Genomic DNA, 12,154 nt, shown 5'->3' with positions numbered 1-12,154 from the left:
AATGGCAGTGGCAAAGAGTGCTTACTTCTCTGCCACTATTGCACTGACAAACAGCAATATGGAAGAGCTTTTATGCGTAGTGAATGGGTATCTGTCACCTGGCCAAGTTAGCGTTTCTCTGACATCAGCCTGCTGTAACAATTTAGGGTGGCACTTTGGGGACAATATCACTCAGAGTCAGACAGTGTTTCATATCACAGCAGAGCAAGTCAAATGATATCTAGTGCACCCTCTGCTCCACCTTCTCCTCAGAAATGTGGGGTGTTGGCATCCAAAACGCATATGTAAAGGGTTAATTTCAAGAGCTGCAGAACTCTGTGATGTCATACACTTTGTGGCAGTTATGGCAGTTATGGCACTTAATTGAACAGTCTTAACAGTGAGAGCAGCAGCTATGAACTGTTGTGCTGCTTTCTGCCTCAGAGTTAGCTAAGTCTGTCACAGTTTAATCTAAGTTTTATCTATTTAAGTCTCAGCTACATGCTTTGTCTGTATTTAATCTGCAACTGCAAGTACACTGAGTAAAGGTTATTGGCTCTTTAAACTTTAAAAGAGAGAATTTTGTATAGTTTTTATAGGAGAAAAAAGAGTTCTAATTAAAGGATCAAACGAAGCAAAACCTCCCATCACTGTGGGGCATACCAGGAGAGGCGGTCCCGTAGGTACGAGGGTCCTAGGCCGTGAAGGGCTTTAAAGGTCAAAAGCAGCACCTTAAATCTGACCCTGTACTCCACTGGGAGCCAGTGCAGCTTGAAAAGCTTGAAATAGTGCACAAAATCTGAGCTTGAAAAGCACTGGGTGAATATGCTCCCATGGCAGAGACCTTGTGAGGAGCCTCGCTGCAGCATTCTGTACCCGCTGGAGTTTCTGGGACAGCTTCAAGGGCAGCCCCGCGTAGAGCGAGTCACAGTAGTCAAGCCTGAAGGTGACCGTCGCATGGATCACTGTGGCCAGGTCAGGGCGGGAAAAGTAAGGGACCAACTGCTTGATGCGGCGAAGGTGGAAAAATGTCGCCTTGGCTGTTGCTGTAACTTGTGCCTCCATGGAAAGGGAGGCATCAAGGATTACACCCAAACTCTTAACGGAAGGCAATGGCACTAATTGGGCCCCCGCAAGAGAAGGGAGTTGGTTCACCATCCCCATGCCATCCCGACCTAGCCATAGGACCTCTGTCTTCAAAGGATTTAGTTTCAATCGGCTCCCACGAAACCATCCAGCCACAGCTTCCAGGCATCTGGTCAGTGTGTTTGGGGCCGAGTCAGTGTGGCCATCCATCAGCAGATAGAGCTGAGTGTCATCAGCATATTGGTGACAGCCCAGCCCAAAGCTCTGGATAATCTGTTAAAAAGCATCGGGGAGAGAATTGCGCCCTGTGGCACTCCACACACCAAGGAGTGGCGCGACGACATTTCCCTCCCTAGTGCTACCCTCTGTCCCTGACCAGAGATAAAAGAGCACAACCAGTTACGGGCTATGCCCTGTATCCCCACGTCTGCGAGGCGGTGGTCCAGAAGATCATGATCGACCATGTCAAAGGTTGCTGACAAATCCAAAAGGATCAGCAGTCCTGACCCGCATCGATCCAGGGAATAGAAAAGCTTTTAAATGTTTAATGTAATATTATGGTTTTGTATATGTTGAAAGCCACCCAGAATGGCAACCCAATGAGTTGGGTGGGAAATAAATAGTAAAATTCTTCTTATTGAATGTTGTTGTTTAGTCGTTCAGTCGTGTCCGACTCTTCGTGACCCCATGGACCAGAGCACGCCAGGCCCTCCTGTCTTCTCTTATTGAACAGGGCGTCCCTATTTTCATCGAAGAAAGGTGGAAGGGAATGAGTCACTGAGTCCTTGAAAGAATGCTAATAGAAGAACAATTGGCCATTTAGCAAGGTTTAGTAAGAAACATCTTGAACACCAACATGTGTAAACACGTCTGCACTAGTCAAAGTTCATATGGGAGACTGGAAATCACATAGGTAATTTCTTCTTTTAAAAAGCCACTTCATTTATGAATAACTGAGTAACTAAGACCAACGTTATGGCTCATTTTGTTTTATCTTAGCAGCCAGTCGTTAGGCAAGTTCAAGGCATTCTCCATTACCTCTTGGGGGAGCAGATTGCATGGTTTAACTATGCAGTTTGTGAATAATAGGTTATTTTGCTTGTCTCAAATTTTTCCACATTTAGCTTCATTGGATTCCCCCAAGTTCTAGTACTAGGAAAGAGGAGAAAAAGTTTTCTTTATCCGCTTTCATCACACCATACATAATCTGGTACACCTATATAATGTCACCTCTTGCTCACCTTTCTCAGAACTAAAATGTTATAACCTTTTCTCATAGGCGAGTTGCTGTATCCCATGGTTTGTGTGTACAGATGTTTCTCATACAGTTTATCAAATAATTACAGGCTGTCAAATCAATGCAGTTCTAAAACTATTCAAAGTATGTTTCAGTCAAATATAAAAATGTGAAGAATGAAAAATAAAATATTAAAGACTATTTACTTACTGTGGGGGGTTGTCAATCAAGGCTTCAGAGGGGTGTTTATTGAATAAAACATTGGGGAAGACGTAGCGGATATGAGATGCTATGCCACCAATGACAGGGTCACCTGGCTCATACCACTCATGTGGAATAGGTACAGGATTAGTTGTGGTAAAATGAGCACTATGCACTTGACACACCATGTTGGGGAAGAGCAAGAGAAGCAGCAGCAGCAAGGTTCTACACATGGACTCTTCTTTGCCTCTCTACAATATCATCATCATTATCATCAGCAGCAGCCTGATTTGAACAGCATGGATTTGGAGGCAGCAGATTCTGCCAATTCAGTGCTTAAAGGGACATGCATGCATCTTATCATTAAACCCTGTCACAAAGACCTGCCTTGAATGGTAAATAAGATGAAGTGATTTGAAATTTTGCTGATATAATCACAGTGCCTGGCCTCTCTCTCCTGCATTATCCTAACTCGCTATGGAACACTGGGGTATTATAAACATTTCAGACTTGCTTGTTGATTCTCCCCCTGACCCCACATTCTGTGTTCTGGAGCATTGGCAAGGTGAATTAATTACTGCAATTTGAATAATTACAGGGGATACAATCACTTCTTGCAATTTTTTTTTTACGACTCCACATTGCATCATCATTAGCAGAGCTGCCAAGTAAATATATTTATCACCTCATGGAATTATAGGTTAGGAAGAACAAGGTTTTTCTTGCTTGTTTTGTGTGTGTATGCAACCATGTAATGGAGAAGAAAATGAGGTGATGTTAGATACTGCTCTGGGTGCTTTCGTGGGTATCTTGCCAGCAAATCTTCAGTGGAAGCAACATGATAACTTTCTATTTTGGTGAGCAGCAAGTTCTTGTCGCGAATTCCTCGCGGCACTTTTTAGCGAAACGCTCAGAGTCCCAGGTTTCTTTTCAGTGCAGTCTTTTTAATGTGAGCTATATAGAAGTATTTACAAAAACAGTCCATACAGAGTACCTGCTCCTTAAGGCAAACGAATACTCTCCACCACACCACAGCACAACCACCACAGTTACTGTTGAACAGGCTTTCCTTTTTAAAACAGGTGATAGCCAATCACATTAATCACACTCCTGCTGAGTCACTCTGACCCAGCACTTCACAGAGTATTGCATCATCCTGTTGAAGCCTGCAGACTAACTCAGTATCCTGCGAATCCCAACAGTTCTCACCAAGAAACAATGGTTTCCGGGTAACTAGGTCAACTGTATGAATGCAATGGAGGAGGCAAACTGGATAATATGTGGGGGGAAATTGTAATTTTCTGTTCCTTGGCATGAGGAAAACTTTGTATTAGATTGGTCTGTAAGATGGAATGTTATTGGTATGTATCTTTATCAGTTGAGGAAGTGAGGCCTCACCCATTTGCCATTTCATACCCTTTGATCCTTTGTTCTCTCAATGACTTGTCAGCCAGGCTATCACTTCATGGGAAATTAGCTTGTCTGAATTATCTTGCTGATTCAGGGGATTAGAGATGTCTAGTACACAGTTTAGCGTCCCAAACCCTACTTAAATTCTGATACTTGCTGGGTCCAGAGATTACAATGGTCTGTCAACCACAAGCTCTATATTGCTTCATAAAAATAAATAATAGGTTTAATCATCTCTACTCCTCATTCATATCAGCTGACTATTAAGAACAGTTATTGCATTCTGTTGAGGTTTCTTTTTCCAACTCAAAGTTTTAGTTTCTTCAGTTGAACTTTGGATCTGCATTTGAACTTCTGTCGCACTTGGTCAGAACAGCCTCTTAAAAGAACAGGCAACCATTTTGCAACCCGGAAATAAAATATTATTTATGTCATAGATAAAATGTTCACAATCTGATCATAAAACTGCCTCAATTTCATTTGGCCACACTGTCCTAATTTATTTAAATATGTTGATGTTTTGGAGTAGAACACAAAGAACATGTTTGAAGCCACAAAGTCTTCTGTTTATATCTTTCTTTGTATTGGAAGCTACTTATGGATGATTGAATGACACAGCCTCTGATGACGTTAAATCAAAGTCAATTTAGATTTTAGTGAAGTTGCCTGTCAGTGTGAAGGCCAGATATATCATTCAGAACTGCAATAACTGCAGGCATAGAATTCCTGTTCCTGGGTCCTGGGTCCAGCACATCCTTATGCCCACACAGCTGCAGCAGTTGCTCTAGTCAGTGGTTGGATAGGCAAACTCTGCATCGAACACAATCTTCTTGGGAGCAGAGCTGGCCCAAGACATTTTGGGGCCTGAAGTAAGCCACAAAATGGCATCCCCATCCTCTCCAGGGAAGAAGGAATGAGTGAAGATCTCCATCAGGAACAAGTGGGGAATAAAGATCTACATTGGGATCTGCTGCCCCTGTGGATCTTGCTGCCAGAGGTGGTTGCCTCACCTTGTCTCATGGAAGGGCCAGCCCTGCTTGGGAATCATGCGACACACTGTTATCCTCTATCCCTTTATTTTCCCCTTGTGGTGTAGGAACCTATTACTATGAGTTTGAATGCATAAGGATATTGCTTTAAATGCACCCATAGTTCTAGATATTCTGCACCATACTAATCAATCTATTATTAAAAGATCATTTATTCTTTTGTAATAAACCTACTCCGTGGGGAACAGTCCAATTTGTGAGAGCTCATTTCTGGGCATGAGATAATTTGGGTCAATTCTCAGAGCTGTGTCCAGCTGACTCTAGTAAAAGATCTCACAAGGGAGTTTGTTTTAGGGGTTAGGTAGGTTGCACACACACATGGGGATTCCAATTCACACTTTTAGGACCTCATGTTCGTACACTGATACCAACAACATAATTGAAACTACAAACATCTCTGTTGATTACATATTTCTCTCTATCAGCTGCTCTCTATTGTTGAATTCAGGCCTTTCCAAAATGATGTAACTTTTTAAATTTAGTTTTTTAAATTCATATATCACTTAGTCAAAAAATATACTATAATACAAATATTATCTCTGCTTCTCATTCATATCAGCTGTCTAATCAGAATAGCTATAGAGTAATGTTGATGTTTCTCTTTCTCTTTCGGAGTTTCAGTTTCTTCAGTTGAAGCTCATGTTTGCCTCATTTGGTCAGAATGGGCTCCTAAAATAACATGCAACCATTTTGCAGTCCAGAAAAAAAGACAAAATTGCTGAAATAGTTTCATTTATTCTCATTTTTTGACGTTTCACTGTAGAATACAAAGAAAAACACTATGGGACCTCAAATTCTAAAATTATTTATATCTTTCTTTGTATTAGATGTTCTCTGGTGTTCAACTCAGGCCTCACAAGAATAATGTAGCATTTGGGGAAAAAGATGCAAGCCAGTAATCCAGCACTAGAAGCCAAGATAGAGAAAATCTCCACAGCCACCATGTATTTTCCTCTGGTGCTCAAGTATGTAGGAATAAAGGAGATCCAAACACTGCAGAAAACCAGCATGCTGAAGGTGATGAACTTGGTTTCATTGAAGCTGTCCGGCAATTTCCTGGCTAAGAAGGCCACAGTGAAGCTGAAAATGGCCAGAAGGCCCATGTAGCCCAAAACACAATAGAACATGAGGACTGACCCTTCATTACATAAGAATATAATTTCTTCGCTCACTGATTGCATGTCCAAATCTGGGAAAGGGGGAAAAGTTGTCAGCCAAAGACCACAAAGCCCTACTTGAATTTTAGAGCAGGAGAGGACAATGGAATAAGCCAGTTTTTTGCCTATCCACTTCCTGATTGTGGATCCTGGCTTGGTAGCCATGAATGCCAAAACCACTGATATGGTTTTGGCCAAGATGCTAGAGAGGGCCACAGAGAAGACAATGCCAAAACTTGCTTGCCGGAGTGGGCAGGTTGCCTTCTTAGGTGTTCCAATGAACATCAAGGAGCAGAGGAAACACAAGAGGAGGGACACAAGGAGAATGTAAGTGAGGCTTCTGTTGTTGGCTTTGACGATGGCAGTGTCCCGGTGTTTAATGAAGATGCCAAACACTAGAGCTGTGATCAGAGACAACAGTAGTGCCGAGAAAGTTGAAATGATGGCCAAAGTTTCATCAAAGCCAAGAAAGTTTGGTATTTTAGGAATGCAATTATCCTGGTCTTTGTTTGCATACTTATTTGCTGGGCAACTGATACATGTTCCCATGTCTGAAAAGACAAATGATTAGGAGAATTTGAAACTATGAAGAAAATTCTTAAGAATTTTTGTCATCAGGAGTACACCTCGTTAATGTTCTTTACCAGGACAGCTTTCAAAGCTTCTAGCCCAAAGACATTTGCCTGAGATATATCAGAAATAAATCTCATGCATCAAATCTGGAATTTCTACATAGGGGACATCTCTATATGTTAGTGGCCCTCCTCCTCTTTCTTAGAATCACAAGGTGCTCTGTAGTGAAATGAGAGCATTATCACAGCTAAAATCTTCTGAACTGAGAGAGGTTACCTCCCTTTCTAAAAATATTTTCTTCAGGGTGTTTTAAAGATTATATTGCAAACAATGAGGACAATACAGACACCACAATTTTAATCCTTTCACCTCCATACTTTTAGTGACAACAAAAATTTAAGGACTTAAGAGTTGGCTAAATAAATGGTGTAGTTTGGTCTTAATATGACATTTCTCACCCTTTTCACTTGAGTATGTCCCGCTGGGACACGGATCACAATCATAGCAACAAAATTTACTTCCCTCCTTCTTTTTCTTCCCATAACCAGGACGGCAGTTGTCATTACATACTGACAGGGGTGGCACCTATCCAAAAATATAAGAATAATTTATTTTTTAATAAAGTATTTTATGGGACTTAATCTAACACCGGGGGTCTATCAGCAAAAGGAGCGACATATAACATGAAACATATGATCCGTATGTGCACAGGTGACGCATAGAATGGGATAAAATGCTGCTGTTAAGCATCATACGAGCCCAATATAATTTGAGTATACATATTTGGCATAGCTATACATACAACTTTATTAGAATTCAATATGCCAGTTGTAGGAACCACAGCTGTTTCCTTCAGGAATGTCACTTGGTGTCCTTATGGTGCAACTAAAGGATGTGGGAATTGGAAGTACTGTAGTATAATGATTCTGCTCCTACCTGCAGTGTTGTTACTAGTAAGTAATACTAGGAGGGTATTGCTTAGTTGCAAGGTTTCAGGTTCAGTCATCTTTATGATTCAGCATTTATATGGAATAGCGGCTATCTTCTAGGAATCTGGAGCACAGTGTCACAAGTATACTGATGACCTGCATCTCTATCTTGGCTTTCTGCTGGAAGCAGTGAAGGTGTTGAACTGCTGTCTGAAGGTGGTGTTGAACAGGATGGTGGCTGAATCCTTATAAGTCCAAAGTGCTTTGGGTGAGTGTTTTCTGTGTCTCAGAATTATGTGAAGGATCTCTTCTGGGAGGGATGGCACTAAATCTGAAGGAAGAAGTTTATAGGTTGGAACTACTTTGAGATTCCAACTCATCACTAGGGTCTCAAGTGGCTTTTGTGGTTGGCTCTTTATGCCCAGCTTAGGTTTATGCACTAGGTGCAGCTATGCCTAGCATCATACAAAATCCAGGATATTATAATGTTCATTTTAAGCCCAAGCAATGCTGCAACAATCGTAGGATTCTATCAGATTCCACAAACTGGAGATCTCCCTCTGGGACTTCACATAAAAGAATGTCTGACAACAGTATCTGATAGCCATTGGTCCTTCTCAATGTGAGATGTCTTCTGAGCATGTTGCTCTTTTTCGTTTTGTGGCTCATATGTTTGTTTAGTGGTAGACCTTACAGTATTCCTTAAAGTATATTGCTTACTGCTTGTTGGCTTACCAATATACAATAAATAGAAAGGCAATATCCCCATATTATTCAATATAATATCTAATTCAAAGCAAAGTGCAATCAACCTCAGCTGGGCAACAGGTAGGCTCTTTTTAAACTAACCTGCAAGCATGTTCCGACAAGTAAAGCCAATCGTTCAAATAGAGATTCTCTCCATTAAAATAGTATCCATCTAGATAGGAATTTCCTCTTCTTCAAGACTAATTTTCTCTCCCAGTAAAATTCTCATTTAATAAGGTGCTAAGTGAAAAAAGCCTCCTGGTTTCCATTGCATCCCATTTTATTTGGATAGCCATGAATATTGGCATTTGAGCAATTTATTTCCTCACCTGAGTCAATCCCCTGTGCCACTTAATCTGTCCATCATTAATGGTGAGCTCTTTCCCTGGAGGGGCCTGAGGATCCAGTCTTCCCACTTTGACCCTGATATAGGATCTATTTGGGAAAGTGATCAAATTTGTAATATCAAAACCGGCTGCTAATTCTCCGTGTTCATTTAATGTAATTTCATCACCAACAGAGTTGTTGAATGAGATCTTCTGTAGAAATGAGTGGAGCTAGATGGAAAGAGAATCAAAAGGTCTATAAAGTATTAAAACATTCTGATAAATTGTTGAATAGCTTTCCTAGATGCATTCAAGATCTTTATAATTAGAGGTTATAAAGTTTTAATTCAAAGTATAGTTTATGACAGTGTAGAATTGGCCGAATCATTCTTGTTTTCTGCAAATGAAGGAATTTATACCACCCAAACCACACATAGAGGAAAAATTACATGCTGTCATGTCAAAGGACTTCTTTTATGCCCCCTTTCCATTTCACTTTTTCATCAGTATTGTGTGATGATATGTTCTTGCATAATTGGGACAGAAGGCAGGGAAAAAAAAAAAAAAGACAGGCACACCTTCCTAGCAAATATATTTAACCAATTACATTGCTCCTAACCAAACTTCGTTTGGATTTCTGTTACTACCCACCCCATTTTTACTATGCACCCCAAAGCTACAAAAAATTGTCTTATTAAATGCCAATTGAAATATTGGAAAACACTACTTCCAACTCATTCTCAGATGCTGTTATTTAGCAGCTATTCAGTCTTCAGGTAGCTGCTAAAAAAGGTAAAGGTACCCCTGCCCGTACGGGCCAGTCTTGACAGACTCTAGGGTTGTGCGCCCATCTCACTTAAGAGGCCGGGGGCCAGCGCTGACCGGAGACACTTCCAGGTCACGTGGCCAGCATGACAAAGCCGCATCTGGCAAGCCAGCGCAGCACAGGGAAACGCCGTTTACCTTCCCGCCAGTAAGCGGTCCCTATTTATCTACTTGCACCCGGAGGTGCTTTCGAACTGCTAGGTTGGCAGGCGCTGGGACCGAGCAACGGGAGCGCACCCCGCCGCGGGGATTCGAACCGCGACCTTTCGATCGGCAAGCCCTAGGCGCTGAGGCTTTTACCCACAGCGCCACCCGCGTCCCCAGGTAGCTGCTAGTCTGGTGCTTATAAAAGTCTCTCATCCAGGGTTGGTTAGTATCATTTTAAGAAATATGCTAATTCCCATCTTTGATATTGTATCTATTATACTTCAATTTTATTTCTGTAACTGAATATTTTTCATTCTTTTCTTTGTAAGTAAATACCAACTCACATAAAATATCAAGGGAGTGCACGAACACTTTGTAAACCAAACTCTTTGTAACAGCAAATCCTACCTTCCAAGGCTCTATATTCTGAGGAGATCGTCTGCCTGCAGCCTCCATTCTTTTGTGGTTAGATGCACCCAAGTGCCTACGTAAGGCATGTGCCAACGCAGAGACAGCATTATAGATACTGTAGCTGTGGCTCGTCATGCACATTTCAAAAAATGGCGCAGGAAGGCTCTCCAGCCTTTCCTCTCCAGTACAAGGCTTAGCTTTCTTTGTTGACTTAGTAGAGTCTGTAAGTGAACAACCAAATGTTTGTTCCCAGAAACCTGAGATAAAACCATCTCCCTCTTCCCAGGAAGGATTTACATGTTGCAGAAAGTCTCGGAAGTCACGAACTTCTTTGGAATGAATTGCAAAAGAGATAGCACCATGGAACATTTGAATATTAACACCAATAACATTCTGAAGTTCATATAAAATGAAATCAATTTGAGCTGTGGTAATCCATACTTTTCCTTCAGGTAAGTTCTTTTTGGACTGGGAAAGTATCAACTGAGTTAACTTCATTATATTTAGAGCAGTTGACAACCATATAATAGATGCACTTTCTCCATATACAACAACTGCATTTGCTTTGCTTGTTATGAAAGCTGGGGACAAAATCCTTGAGTCACCCACTATATTAAATGAGTTACTAGTGATATGAACATGTTGTTTAACTCTTTCTGTGAATGCTGAACAGATCCCATTTTTGAAAAACATTGGTTCAATGGTATTCAAGAAACGTTCTCCAGCTTCGTTAGCAGGAGTGATGAGCCCAACCCATTTCCATCCAAAATGCAGAAGCAACTGGATAATTCCCTTGTACTGAAGATCGTCATTAGGAGCCATGCGGTAAAAGGAAGGGAACTTAATTTGATCATTTGTGGATGTTTCAAATGCACCATATGAAATCTGAAAAAAGGAAAAAGAGAACCATTCCAAAGGGATGGAAGAATTCAAAGGAAACCTATTTATCTCACATATCCCAAATTTACTGATATTTTGGAAAATATCCACCTCCACTTACATAAAAAAATACAGACACAATCTTGCTCAATTTCTCATTTCTTACGGAGAGCATTCTAGTTAGCATGTCCTGGGCTTAAATGAAAATATTATATGATTACAGTGGTACCTCGGGTTAAGAACTTAATTCATTCTGGAGGTCTGTTCTTAACCTGAAACTGTTCTTAACCTGAGGTACCACATTAGCTAATGGGGCCTCCTGTTGCCACTGTGCTGCCATCGCACGATTTCTGTTCTCATCCTGAAGCAAAGTTCTTAAACCGAGGTACTATTTGGGGGTTCGTGGAGTCTGTAACCTGAAGTGTCTGTAACCCGAGGTACCACTGTCTATGATTCCATCTGGATACCCCATTTACCACCTTGGCAGCTTTGAATCAATCTTCCCTTACCTGCATTAAGCACACATCCTTAGTAAGCTTGTTCCTGTCATGCACATTGTTGGAGACCCCCATGCTATAACAACAACAAACCCATACATTTCAGTCCCTTTCACTTGTCCCTGTTATGCCACTCCATATTTATGAATCAATAGACTCCTACTGAAAAGAGAGCTGAAGAGTGAATTATGGTGTGAAATCTCAATTATCCAGAATGTTCCCACCTGTGGAATTTTGTAAAGACCCAAGATGTCTGCCATGCACAAGGTGACCTCAGAACTCAATCCCCCAATGACTCCTATTATATTTTCCTGGTAGCCACATTTGTAGTTGGGGACAAAGATATGTGAGTTAAACAGCAGATCCAGAGTGGTGCGGTAGGTCATCTTAGAGTTATGGTAGCTGTCATAGATGTGGAACCCAAGAGTGACATTGGGCAAGACCTTGGGATTCTCATTGATCTCGTCAATCGCAAACACCAGGGCAAGGATGTGCTGGTAGAATTTTGATAACACCCTGGGAATAAAGTGGCATTATTTCATGGGAAAATAAAATATTGCACATAATCTAGATTTGAGAGATACAGTTTTCTGACTCTTAGGATATATAAGGGCTATATTCAAAGGTAGTGAAGTTAGTAATGAAGTAAGCCTTATTGGAAAGATGGGTGCTGTTTTGTTCCTTGTTTTGTTCCTTTACAT

At 41.1% G+C, this 12,154-nt stretch overlaps 1 protein-coding gene across 1 annotated transcript; it reads right to left on the bottom strand.

Moving 5' to 3' along the window:
- Positions 1 to 5,768: 5,768 nt before the first annotated feature.
- LOC310662260 (vomeronasal type-2 receptor 26-like) lies at positions 5,769 to 6,739 on the bottom strand (the record flags this gene model as incomplete). The annotated part of the gene is made up of 1 exon (XM_083409040.1): positions 5,769 to 6,739. The coding sequence occupies exon 1, from the start codon at positions 6,666 to 6,668 to the stop codon at positions 5,769 to 5,771; it is 900 nt and encodes a 299-aa protein (XP_083265166.1). The 5' UTR covers positions 6,669 to 6,739.
- Positions 6,740 to 12,154: the final 5,415 nt, after the last annotated feature.

Source organism: Podarcis tiliguerta, assembly GCF_965153285.1.
Source record: "Podarcis tiliguerta genome assembly, chromosome: 13".
In the NCBI taxonomy this organism is placed as follows: Eukaryota; Metazoa; Chordata; class Lepidosauria; order Squamata; family Lacertidae; genus Podarcis; species Podarcis tiliguerta.
The sequence above is the reverse complement of the archived record's forward strand: the minus strand, read 5'-3'. Positions and strand labels throughout refer to the sequence as shown.